The 12,888-nt window shown below is 36.1% G+C and overlaps 4 protein-coding genes across 7 annotated transcripts; 2 read left to right on the top strand and 2 right to left on the bottom strand.

The window, feature by feature from the left end:
- Nucleotides 1-345: 345 nt before the first annotated feature.
- On the bottom strand, nucleotides 346-1,373 carry LOC128893865 (essential MCU regulator, mitochondrial). Of its 2 annotated transcripts, none has more exons than XM_054155150.1 (2): nucleotides 884-1,373; nucleotides 346-808 (listed from the first exon to the last, which is right to left on the bottom strand). In XM_054155150.1, exon 2 carries the CDS (start codon nucleotides 771-773, stop codon nucleotides 510-512), a length of 264 nt encoding a protein of 87 aa, XP_054011125.1. In that variant the 5' UTR covers nucleotides 774-808; nucleotides 884-1,373; the 3' UTR covers nucleotides 346-509. The 2 variants fall into 2 exon arrangements, with proteins under 2 accessions (XP_054011125.1, XP_054011123.1); XM_054155148.1 differs by having other exon boundaries at nucleotides 346-817.
- Nucleotides 1,374-1,620: 247 nt separating this feature from the next.
- Nucleotides 1,621-3,572, top strand: LOC128893857 (uncharacterized). The gene is made up of 8 exons (XM_054155139.1): nucleotides 1,621-1,906; nucleotides 1,968-2,184; nucleotides 2,255-2,405; nucleotides 2,467-2,581; nucleotides 2,684-2,737; nucleotides 2,842-3,000; nucleotides 3,093-3,217; nucleotides 3,290-3,572. The coding sequence occupies exons 1-8, from the start codon at nucleotides 1,810-1,812 to the stop codon at nucleotides 3,455-3,457; spliced, it is 1,086 nt and encodes a 361-aa protein (XP_054011114.1). The 5' UTR covers nucleotides 1,621-1,809; the 3' UTR covers nucleotides 3,458-3,572.
- LOC128893845 (probable ATP-dependent RNA helicase spindle-E) lies at nucleotides 3,506-9,139 on the bottom strand. The gene is made up of 10 exons (XM_054155108.1): nucleotides 8,962-9,139; nucleotides 8,673-8,887; nucleotides 8,320-8,611; nucleotides 7,716-8,173; nucleotides 7,258-7,627; nucleotides 7,024-7,190; nucleotides 5,775-6,965; nucleotides 4,567-5,703; nucleotides 4,154-4,488; nucleotides 3,506-4,078 (listed from the first exon to the last, which is right to left on the bottom strand). Exons 1-10 carry the CDS (start codon nucleotides 8,990-8,992, stop codon nucleotides 3,940-3,942), a joined length of 4,335 nt encoding a protein of 1,444 aa, XP_054011083.1. The 5' UTR covers nucleotides 8,993-9,139; the 3' UTR covers nucleotides 3,506-3,939.
- A 245-nt stretch (nucleotides 9,140-9,384) lies between these two features.
- LOC128893849 (protein O-mannosyl-transferase 2) lies at nucleotides 9,385-12,851 on the top strand. Of its 3 annotated transcripts, none has more exons than XM_054155111.1 (15): nucleotides 9,385-9,612; nucleotides 9,687-9,770; nucleotides 9,846-9,930; nucleotides 9,992-10,096; nucleotides 10,194-10,302; nucleotides 10,377-10,645; nucleotides 10,721-10,827; nucleotides 10,889-11,081; nucleotides 11,149-11,352; nucleotides 11,409-11,560; nucleotides 11,630-11,718; nucleotides 11,785-11,933; nucleotides 11,990-12,399; nucleotides 12,467-12,618; nucleotides 12,694-12,851. In XM_054155111.1, the coding sequence occupies exons 1-14, from the start codon at nucleotides 9,530-9,532 to the stop codon at nucleotides 12,570-12,572; spliced, it is 2,145 nt and encodes a 714-aa protein (XP_054011086.1). In that variant the 5' UTR covers nucleotides 9,385-9,529; the 3' UTR covers nucleotides 12,573-12,618; nucleotides 12,694-12,851. The 3 variants fall into 3 exon arrangements, with proteins under 3 accessions (XP_054011086.1, XP_054011087.1, XP_054011090.1); XM_054155115.1 differs by having other exon boundaries at nucleotides 9,445-9,612; nucleotides 9,985-10,096; XM_054155112.1 differs by lacking the exon at nucleotides 9,992-10,096.
- Nucleotides 12,852-12,888: the final 37 nt, after the last annotated feature.

The following is a 12,888-nucleotide window of genomic DNA, read 5'->3' on the forward strand; positions in this document are numbered from 1 at the left end:
CAAAGTCATTAACATCGTTGTCACTTCGTGTTTCTCCTCCTTACATGTTTAATTGTATATCCATGGAAACTGTACACTATCAGGTGTGGGTATGTCGCGTATAAACGCGCGCGCGTATGTGTGAGTGTGTGTCTGTATATATACTTCCTATACACAATAATTTAAGAGAGCATGTCACGTGTATACATTATCTGATAGCTTTCCCTTTCTATGAGAAGCATTCATCAAACAATTTGCAGTTCAATTTTCATATTTTCATAGAAATAAAATCGAGGAAGCAGAAAATTGAGTTTGTGCACTTGATTCTCCAAAATATTGTAGGATAGAAAAATGTTTTGGCAACAATTATAGCTTAGAACTTTGTCATTTATTTGTCATATGTTTTCAATTCAACAGTAGAGAGCTAGATGCAAAAGTTGCAGGAAGTCAGAGGAAGACGCATATAACGAAACAGTGATTCTAAAGAGATTCTAACTAGTTTAACATGAATTAAAATTTAAGGTACATATCTAGTCGTCGTCATCGTCGTCGTCAGAAGGTACAAAAAGATCGTTCTCCTCAAGGAAATTGACTATCATTATGCTCAAGTAAGTTCCGATAGTTACGCCAGCCGCAAGAATGCAAAGAACCCTCGCATAACCGAAACGTATTCTTTTTGGTTCTGGAAGAATGGCACCCGAAGGTGTCCTTGTCGTATGTCGAACTTGTAATTTACTTCCTCCAGTGTTTTTGCTCAAAGCTCGAAATAAACTAAATGTACGTTGCAACGACATTCTTTGTTGGCAGTTCACACCGACAATAGCGAAGACTGCGGAGGCTGAAAACAGTAGTTTGCTTTGTACAAAGTCGAGATCCAAGAAATGTGAATGTTTATCATACGTACAAATTGTTGATGCCCACTCTGGATAAACTGTCCTTAAATAGCTACGGAGTCGGAAGTAGTATAAACCATTGCGCCAGGTGGACGTTAAACAGTGATTGTTTAACTTTAATCCATTGGTATTGAGAAGTTCCTTTAAACTCGCATTTGTAGTTTGATTATCTTAATTATACGCAAAGATAATCATAATACTGTTAGCACCAAGAACGCGATGTAACCAGTCTTCCTCCATCCAAGTGTGGAGAGTAAATTGATAAACAACCGGTGTTATCACTGTACCCAGAATCCAAAATTAGCATGGCGAGCATAGACCAATATCAATGTTACCAGATTTGACACAATTTTGGGATAGGCGTGTCCATGCCAGTAAAAATTGGACGGATCCTAATGAGATAGCAAGCTAAATGCAAACGTCGTGTTACGAATATATAATGTTATAAATTCCTAATTTCTAAATCTAAATCTAAAGATTTTGAAATCTTTTTAAACATTCGAGGAAAAGTATCCTCGAATTTTTCTAATTTCTTTATATTCATTTTCCAACAATCTTCAAACGATAACCAAGTGGGGTGCTATGAGATATCCATTTTTACTAAATCTAGTAATATTGATCCATTCTTTGACTACAGTGTAGTATAAACAAAGATTATTTTTATCAGTCAATAGATAACAGAGGAAACAAAATAAACAATGTATAGTATAACGTGATAAAGAAAAAAACAATTCTTTTCTGATAGAGAGAAATAGTGTTGTAAGACACTTGAGAAACTTCAGAGAGTTCCTTCTCTATACAAGTTCACTACTCTGTGCTTTGATGTGCAATTTCCTTGTGACATGTACAAAAAAAACATATTTTGACATGTAGTTTGGCTTTCTTTGAATTTAATACGATACTATCCCTCTAAAATTTGCCAAAAAGTTTGTGAAAAATGCCAGCGGTAATCGTGGGTCCTCCTCAACGTAGCGAGCAGATGCGTCAAGCACTGAAAGCTCACATTACCAGAGAACGACAACGAAAGAAACAAGGTAACCCTACTTGTCAAAGAAGTTTTTGGTATTGTAATTTAACGTTTTCCACTACACGTAGAACAAGAAGCAGATGCAGAGGAGGAACGACAAAGAAAAGAGAGAGAACGTCAACAGAAACAAGATGTAATGACTTTAGGTGAGACTAGGGAACAAATATCGAATCTCGAAAATGAGCTGTCCCATTTGAAAGATGAGAAGCACCAGCTGTTTCTGCAATTGAAGAAGGTCTTAAATGAAGATGATAATAGAAGAAGACAATTAATTAAAGAAACAAAGTTTGTATTGTATTTCTTAGAGGATTAGATGTATAATCCGATGACATAACCAAATATTTTTTATACGCAGTGTTTGTTCCGAAGTATTGACAGCGGTAGGAGGATATCCTGGAACAGGTCCTAGAGTAGTTCATCCCCAGGTATTTCTCCCCTTACCACGAAGCAGTAGTCCCCTTTATAAAGTTGCTGTTTGTGCACCAACTCACACTTTATTATCGAGTGTAAGTATAAGTTGCTTATACTTAAACTAACAACTATTAAACTATGAGTCTACTTTCTTAGGGTCCATTGAAGAGAACTCACAGTCCTTCACCTCCTCCAATAGCCTCTCCATATCATGCTGTGTATGGATACAAACCACCCCCTTCAATTCCAAGTTACAATCACCCACCTTCCAGTAAGTACATGGATATAGCTCTACTTTCGTAATGAAAGACATATATGTTTATAAAGAGAATAAGAAAGACAGTGTTAAAGGTAGATGTTTGTGCCTCCGTAGAATCTGAGGAAGCAGCTAGGAGATCTGGCGATTCCCGAGCTGTTCTATGGAACAGTGAGTGAATAAACCTTTAATTTCCGTGCTCTTGGTTTAAAAAACCATCGTTTACAGCCCTCGCATTTCCACTGTTAACTTTACTCTTGTGCGTCTTCTTACAGAGAACAGTCAATACTCTGCCTCCAATTTCTACTCTGCGCCCACGGGTCAAAGTGTCTATAGTTATTCCGCGGCTACTTCGCAACCATCGCGAGAACCTGAGCCTGCCAAGTCTGTGTATCTTTCGGGAAACAGGCAAACTTTATCAGCGCATCAAACTGGTATATTAACATCTACGTATAAATATTTCACTTTCGTTCAGTTCAAATTGCACGAATTAACAAAGGTACTGTAATAATCGTCTATTCATTAGCATATGTGACAAACTTACATACATTGGAGCATAAAGGCGCCTATGCAGAAGATAAATTTTATCTACGACCGAGCAGCCATGTCACCGTCCATGGCGGAGCTATTCCTATTCAACAACCGCCACAGGTATTTTTGAAATTTACTTATTATTACATTTGTGTATTATATTTCATGAATGATTCATGAATGATGATGAAGGGAGCGAAAACGGGAGGAATTACATCAGGCTATCCAGTGAGAGCGCCACAACCACCGCCTGCCCCATATCCGCCACCAGGTACTTACGTTAGTGCCTCTGGTGCTAACGTACCTGGACGGTTATTATACACTCAACCAGGTGCAAGATATCTTCAAAGAGAAGTATAGAATATCGATAAACACTTGCTTAAACTGAAATATCTCGACACATTATTTGTATATAAAGTTTATATTGTACAGTCGTCAACCATATTACAGTATTCAAATATATACATTTGAAGTATTTTGTCTTTTTTTAAACATTATTATTATTACGTACTTTACTGCTGTTTTATACATTTTTGGGGGGAAATTAGATATTTTCTTTAGGAAACTACAAAAGATATACACTAAGGAACAAAGCAACGATTGCATATTTATAAAACTAGATAAAAAAATAATTAATCAAATACAAAATTAAGACAAAATCGTATTGTGTTCCCATAAACAATCATTTAAATTACGTCAAAGATCGTAAAAAAAGTAAAACATACATGAAAAGTAATCGAAACAAAAATTTATCTTACTTGGCACAATATTCATTAATTGTCAAAATAACTTTCGTTAAACACTAATACTTTGTTACATATCTCTCGTTTGCCGTTTTCGTTTTAGAATTGAATTCCTAATTGTTTCTCTTTTTTCCTATGTTCTATCATGAACAAATGACTGCGGAGGTCGAAAACGTCGACTAACGTAACTTTGCACAGTTTACATTGAATATTAGTATTTTCAGGTCTCCTGGGATCCCTATTACAGTAGAAATAAACATTCATAAACATTACATTAGAACAAAATAATATGCATGTTCAATAATTTACTTACTCGTTTGTCAACTCTCGTAACTCCTTCAGATGTTCTGTAATTTCTTGTAACTCTGACTTTTCCTCTAACTCCAACGCATTGTGCAATCTAAATATGTTGTTTGCGATCATAGACAGCTTGCTGGGTTGTAAGTACAAAGACTCATCGTACAGATTCCATTTATCGAAATCAGGGATTAATTCCGGTTCTCGTTTCTTCCTTGGCTTGTCGATCAATTCCCTCAACGCGTCCTTTATTCTGTTTTGACAGACAATTATTTGTTCCATATTATCGCTGCTTTCATATGGATATTTAGTTTGCATTCCAATGTTCATCCAATGACGCAGTCTGTTTATCTGCCAAAGAAATGAAAAAAAAAATAATTAGTTGAAATATAAATATATACAAAAAGACGTATTTTAAGCAATCCTCACAAATTGCAGATCGTTAAGGGTAATTTCAGCATCGAATTGCAGCTCTATGTCGTGCTCAGGGAAAATGCTTCTTTTGGTGACAGGATCGGCTCCCAATCCGCATAACGCGCCAATATAATGAGTTCCAAATTTGTCGCGTCGTAGTTCCATGCATGGAGTGAAAATCATTGTAATTAAAGCGGTTAGTCCAGTAGTACGTGGCATTAATGTTGTATTGTGTATCACTAAATTATTCCCGTGTCTATTCTGGGAAACGGATCCAGCAACTAGAAGTCCTGGGTCTTCAGGGTCAGTGTCCAGAAGAACAGAGTTGACAGAACTCGCGGCCACTTTTACTTGCTTGCCTCTGCCGGTCATGATAAAATGTTTTAATTCAATCTCCAATGGCGAAAATGGACCTCGTAAATTAATTGTTGTATAGCATTCAGAACTATCAGGTGGGTCTGGATAAATATCAGGAATATAACCTTGATTGTACTGCAGCTTTTCATAATAATTACACTGTTCGTCTGACATGTCTGATTGTTTCGATCTTAGATCATTATTAAATTGCGAGAAATAGTCTTCTTTCTTCTTTATCGCAAAACCTTTATCAATTAAATATTGATTGATATTGATCTCCTTTGCTTTTTCTTTGCTTTCGTGCACTAGCTCCAATGCGATGACGCTACTAACGACTGAATAAATGTTACCGAACAATTGACCAGGTTTGTTAATTAATTTTCTGAAGAAATCGTACGCAGATTCTGACCAATCGTCGTACAAATCATGCGCTGCGAATGGTCGAACATTCGCTAAAACGCATTCGATAGCTAACGCTGGAATATTGGCAATCTCGCTGCTGCTATCGAGACATTTTAAATCACATAGTCGACAATCGCTCGAAAAACCATAATCGATGAAAAATACTTGTACTAATATTTCTGGTAGCGCTACGTGACCTTTGACGATTGCTCGAAAGTATGATCTGCAATTATTTTGTTCGAATGGCGCGATAACAAGTGTGCCAGTTTCTGGAGGCGTAATAATGGGATTCAAGCAACGATGTGTTCTCTCGATGACCGATCGTATTTTCTCCATATCTTTTCTTACTTTGGTATCACGCATTTGTATCCAAAAACGACCAGGATCCTGGATCTGAAAATTGGAATTATTCCTTAACAATGTGGAATATTTTAATGTACGATTTATTTTAGAGACATACCTACATGTTGTACTATTACAGGGATGCGAGACACTCGCAAGCCTGGTAACTGAGGTCTAATGCTGTCTTTCATTATGTCATCATAATTGAAGAAAGCTTTTTTATTCAAGTTCATTTCTTCTGCCCTTTGATTCGCGATATATTCATTTAAAATAGGTATCTCCATAGGAATTTTACAGTGTCTCATTCTGATAGCTTTGTAAACGGACGGTGATATCTTTCTCAACGTATGATCGCCTTCCTTTTCTGATGTTTTATTATCGATAAATTGAACATAAACTCGAGTAGAAGAATCAAAAGTTACTCTCACTTTTCCAAAGTTCTTCGATGACGATCCATCCTCTTTAAAAATATCTTGAATTCTACGAGCGTAGAGAATTCCAGGTTGTCTCAGAGGCCATCCCTGTAGATACACCGTCTTAGATGGATCCAACCCACCTAATAATCTTACTCCACCGTGCTCGTTGGATTCTCCTGGTACAAACTTGACGAAGTAGTTTGGGTAGAACGCCCCAGCGATCGCGATTTTTAAAGCGAGAGACTGTTCGGAATCGTTCCAAACAACTTTCTTCACTCCCGCACTTTCTCGTATACCTAATTTATCTAGTCTCTGCGTTAATTCTGTAATGAGGGCCTTAACTTCACGTAATACTCTTACTTGTAAAAAGTTTCTCGCTGCCCATTTCTTTTCTGCAGAGTCGCTGTTTATGCGACGATTGGCTTTCTCGCCGATCCACACCTTGTAAGCACTCATAAACGCTACGCAATCGCTACAAGAATCAGCAGCCCAAACGAGTTTAACGTTATACGACAATAGCTTCTTCTGAAACGAATTACTAAACATATCTTTTACAGCCAAACTGGCTGCAATTATAATAGTATCCTTCAAGACACTGAACACATGACCTAGCATAATTAATTTTGTTAAATGAATATCCAATGGCAGACTGGCCATGACTCGACCCAGATCAGTTATGTCTCCATCGAGATTTCTTATATTATTGGTCTTGTCAATTAATGCGCCTACTTCTTTTAGCAACAATATCGTTCTTTCCAAGTTTCCAAGATCGGGTGGATCTAGAGAAAGAGCTAAAATAGCTTTGGGTTCTCCCATGTCCAGCATTTTGGCTTTCAGGACTAGATTTTCCAGCGGGGCCCGCATCATTTCGGGTGATCCTTCTTGAGGCAGGACATTCTGCAATTTTTAATGTTATTACAATTTACATTGATTTGAATCGTTAAAATAAAATTACCTCGTAAAATGATTGTGGCACGAGCCTGTACACTCTTCCGTCCATCACACGACCCGTGCGACCCGCTCTTTGGTCGCAATTTACTTTACTCGCCCACGTAAGTTCTAAGCTCTGGAAACTAGTCGTAGGATCGACAACAAGTTGTTTCGTTAAACAGAAATCAATTACTAAAAAAAGATGCGGGTTAATTACGTTGTAGAGGATTGTTTTTCCGATTCAATTAACTTAACACACCGTATTTTACATCAGGTACAGTGATACTGCTTTCAGCAATATTTGTAGATAAGATAATGCGACGGTACCCAGGGGACGGTCTTTGAAAAATTTTTTGTTGGTCTTGATTAGAAATCAACGAATGTAACACTACTATATCCCATTTAGACTTGTCGTGTTTTGGTAATTTTAACAAATTATACATTTCTTCGATTTCATTGATTCCTGGTAGAAATACTAGAATCACGTGTCTTTCATAGGTATTTGTTTCTGGATTGTAATTCGCGTCATCTGCTTTCATGTCCACATCGTCGAGAATTTTTATAAGGTTGATACAAAATTCCACCATTTTAGATGTAACTTTTGGTTCTATAGCAGAAACATCAGGTAACTATGAAGAAGCAAAAACATATATATGTATATTTGTATGTCTTAAGTTGTAAATAGTATTGTACTTAATAATTATATTAGATATTTACCGGACCCATTGAAACCAATTGACAAAGATAGAATATGGCAGTGTTGAAAATAGTTTTCTTTGCAATATCAATAACAGGTGCAGGTACAAGTTTGTTTCTCAGAGGAGAAGAGAAATATGCAGCAAATTTGTCTACCTCGAATGTTGCAGACATTAGAATAACTTTTACCGAACTTGAATTCGTACGTAAAAGCTTTCGAACTACAAGTAAGAGAAAGTCCATGTCCTGATCCCTCTCGTGGACTTCATCCAATACAACATGAGTATAATGCAACATATTTTTCTCATTGATCAGTTTATGTAAAAGGACTCCTGTAGTACAGTAAGTCAAACGTGTATCGTGACATGTTTCATTTATTAGACCTACTTGATACCCTACAAGGGTACCTAATGGCCAATCCCTTTCTAGACAAACTCTTTTCGCGATACTTATTGCAGCTATACGTCTGGGCTGAGTGACTGTCAAATAATATTAAACATGAAAACAAGACTAAACTAGTTTTGTTTTATATACAGTCAGTGTAAAAAGTATTCGTACAGCACCCCATTTAAAATAAACGCTTCCTGTACGAATACTTATTACACTGACTGTAGACCAGAATTACCTATAATATTGCAGTGTTGACTTTTTTTATAGCAAGATTCCAAAATATACTGCGGTACTTGCGTAGTCTTTCCACAACCAGTCGGTCCTTGTATAACTACAACCGAATTGGTTTCAATCATAGAAACAATCTCATCTTTCTTAGATGTAATCGTCAAATTTGGTTTTGTATGATAAGCAAAATCATACGTCCGATAAATTTTCAGTGTCTCTTCATTCTCCTGTACAGGAATTGTACCTTGCGACACGAGTTCAAAATTTTTTTGATCACCGGTGTTATGAATCTGCGGAGACTAGGAATAAACAAAACTTTTAATAATAATCAAATTAATTTATAATTATTATGTAATTTACCTCTAAAAGTTCATTCTCCTCTTTTTTCACATATTCCGCGACGTAATCGGTTCCAGCCTCTCCTCTTCTTACATTTTCGCTTAATTGTGCATCTAGCAACGACATGTCCTTTGGTACGTGCTTTCTACTTGATGGTCCTTTTAATGTTTTTCTTTGAAACGTGCCTTTGGAATCGAATAACTCCATAAAATCCATCTCTTTTGCACGTGTTGCGTCTAAGACCATACACAATACTATTTAGTCTTATATAATTGATACAAAATTGCTTTTAAAAAATGTATTGTTTTACCTGTATTTTTATGTAAATACTTTTGTAGCATGTAACCTTCCCTTTCCTTGTGCCTTCGCGTAACATGAATCAATCAGAATTAATATGAACTGATGTGAATGAACTGAAATGAACTGAACTCAACTGGATTGACTGAAATGTTCAAAAAGTTCGACCTATTGTATCGATTTGTAACGTGTTCATCGTTCGCTAAATACAGGGTGTCCCAAAAATGTTGTAACACATTGAAAGCAAAGATACGGTATCCGCGCGCTCTGATTGGTCAGTGTTTTTCGTTAATATCTCCTCAACGAAGCCTCGGACAACATTTTCGCTAAGGTAAAAGTTGTTTCAAATCACCCCCGAACCACCTCTTTCAAGGTGTTACAACACTTTTGGGACATCCTGTATATCGATTACAACATCCGTGTTTGTTGCAACAAGTAGGTGTATTCAGTATTCTACTTGACATCACTGTACAAATTATAACCATAATATTTTTCTATCCTACATTCTTTGAATAACTTTCTACTTTTTAACTGTATTCTACAACGTAACTTAAGTGGTATTATGAAAGGCAGTAATTCAGATGAATTCAGATAATACACATAAAATGACTATGAATCCACGTGAGCAGATTTCGAATAAGGATAGGAAGGATGCAACAGATTCGTACGTGATTTTATGTCGATATTTATTTATACGATTTGAATGTACAGTTGCGATAACTTGTAACATTTGCATAGGAATTGGTGGCTAGTTTTTGGAATTATTGTCGTATTGACAGCAGCGACGAGATTCTACAAAGTTACAGAGCCTCAACATGTGTGGTAAGCTACATATAAACAAAAATATGTATTGTACAATTTATGATTTAGATGAATATAAATATTTTACTCCTATAGTTGGGACGAAACGCATTTTGGAAAAATGGGAAGCTGGTACATAAACAGGACGTTCTTCTTTGATGTCCATCCACCACTTGGAAAAGTAAGTAACACATATATAATCCTTTATTTGAATGTTAATGATCTACATTGTTAGTTTTTAGATGTTGATAGCATTGTCTGGGTATTTGACTGGTTATGATGGAAAATTTGCTTTCGAGAAACCAGGGGATAGGTTTGAGAACGTTGAATACCTTGGTATGAGAATTGTTAGTATAACTTAATGTTTCTATATTTATAAAAAGAAATTTGTTAACCCTGAAAATAATCTAAATTTATGCAGTACAAATATGTTGTATGTTCCAGTTTTGTACATTTTTGGGTGCAACCATTGTTCCTTTGTCATACCTCATTGTGTGGGACTTGACAAAATCTATTCAGGCATCGGTACTTTCTGCGTTATTTATTTTATTTGGTATGCATGTTGTTTTATATAATTTCATTTAAGAAATAAGGAAGACATTGATTTAATTTTAAGTTTATTTCCAGATGTAGGACTGTTGACATTAAATCAGTATATCTTGCTAGATCCTATACTTCTATGTTTTATGATGTGTGCAACTTGGGGAATGGCTCGTGTGGGTTCCCTCTGCAACGAACCCTTCACATGGAAATGGTGGAGTTGGTTATCATTTGCAGGAGTTTCACTTGCATGCACGATCAGTGTAAAATTTGTTGGGCTGTTTGTTGTTCTCCTTGTTGGGCTTTACACTGCTTTCGAATTATGGAGAGAATTAGGAGATCTTACCAAACCTATTGTAAGATTTCTTTATTCACTGTTTTCAAATTATCGGATTTGTAAGTGTCTACAGCGATGAATTAATTTATTACAGACATGTGTAGGCAAACACTTAGCAGCGCGATGTATTTGTCTCATATTATTACCGATGCTACTATATATGTTATTCTTTTACATTCATCTTTCTGTTTTAAACAAAAGGTAAGGAAATTAGTAAAGATTATGTATGTCTGAGAAGCATTAAATATTTTTAATATTTTAGTGGAAGCGGGGATGGCTTTTACAGCTCTGAATTTCAATCTTTATTAAAAGGAAACTCTTTATACAATGCAACGATGCCGCGCCAGTTAGCCTATGGAGCTAAAATCACCTTGAAAAATCATCGTACCGGTGGAGGATATTTACATTCTCACTGGCATCTTTATCCAGAAGGCATTGGAGCTAGACAACAACAAGTACTAATCTTATTATTTCGTATACTTCGCCATCCACTTCAGACGCTATCAATCGTTTCTTATACAGATCACGACTTACTCCCATAAAGATGATAATAATCTATGGTTAGTAAAGAAATCAGACATCGATGACATTCCATCCGAGCCACAATTAGTTAGGCATGGTGACCTCATACGATTGGAACATGTTGTTACGCATAGAAATTTACATTCGCACAAGGAGTTCGCGCCTATCTCCAAGAAACATTATCAAGTTACCGGATACGGCGAGGTATGTCTTTGTAATTTATATGTTTAATTATGTAATTACATAACTTTTTCTTTTAGAGCGGTACTGGCGATGCTAACGATATATGGCAAGTTTTAATTGTAAACGGCAAAGACGGCGATGTAATTGAAACAGTAACAAGTAAATTAAAGTTCGTACACTACCTACATCACTGCGTTTTAACGTGTAGCGGAAAAACGTTGCCAAAATGGTTAGTTTTGAATCGTTCTAAATTTGTCAAGTAAAGAAATCGTCCTCTAGAAATATTATCATTTTACAGGGCATACAGCCAACAAGAAGTTTCTTGTAACCCAAACATGAGGGATAAGAATGCATTGTGGAATATCGAAGACAACAACTATGCGAAGTGTTAGTATCGAAATACTTATGAATTGTAGAGTACCATCGATTAATTAATAATTTTTCCTCGTTTAGTACCAAACATCAGTTTCCAAGTCTACGCGCCAAGATTTTTAGATAGATTCTTGGAGTCGCACGCTGTCATGTTGCAAGGAAACGCAGATTTAAAAGTGAAGGAAGGAGAAGTATCGTCGCGACCCTGGCAATGGCCTATTAATTACAGAGTATGTCTTATAAAAAATGAAGACACTGAAACGAAATTAAAAAATAAATTTTCTAGGGGCAATTCTTTTCCGGTAACAATTTGAGGATTTACTTACTTGGCAACCCGATTATATGGTGGGGCAATATCGCGTTTTTGATCATTTTCATCGTGCTGTACATTTATGCATGTGTACGACAGCAACGTGGTTGCGTCGATCGTCCGGATGTACTCGAACAAAGAAACAAACTAGTAAATGCGGGCAAATGGCTGTTTATCGGTTGGATATTGCATTATCTACCGTTCTGGACAATGAGCAGAGTATTATATTTCCATCATTATTTTCCGGCTTTGTTGTACAATTCAATGTTGACTGGGATAACTCTGAACTATATTCTGGAAATTGTCCTCATTTTATTTGCAAACAGAATCGGATACGTGATCTATCACACAATACTGACCGTTATTATTTCAAGTACTGTATACAGGTAAGCGGATAATAGGTTCTTACGAACGTCTATCGTAACAAAGACGACGTATATAAATTTGTTTCAGTTTCTACTTGTTTTCTCCGTTGGCGTACGGTATGGTTGGTCCCTCCGCGCAGGATCCTGAAAGTTCGCTACATAGTTTGAGGTGGCTGGATACTTGGGAATTTTAAGAAAGATTTCCGTTATTTAGGAGATAATTATTTACAAGTTCATTAAGTATGAATAATATTCAGTAAAATCAATCTGATATTACTATACATTTTTATAACTATTTTCTTCGATGACTTCTAGGGAGACAATCTTCACATATCACGTTATTAATCATAAAAGTTTATGAAAAGATGCAACGAGGGGAAAAAGTTTCCAACACTTAAGAAACATATAAGACTTAATTATAGACGAACAAACTTTTTATATATTTATACAAATAATATAAATTATTTACAAGACATGCTTTTGATTATTCAGCCCTTGCTATCATTTTTG

This window comes from Hylaeus anthracinus, unplaced genomic scaffold, assembly GCF_026225885.1.
Source record: "Hylaeus anthracinus isolate JK02 unplaced genomic scaffold, UHH_iyHylAnth1.0_haploid 3, whole genome shotgun sequence".
In the NCBI taxonomy this organism is placed as follows: Eukaryota; Metazoa; Arthropoda; class Insecta; order Hymenoptera; family Colletidae; genus Hylaeus; species Hylaeus anthracinus.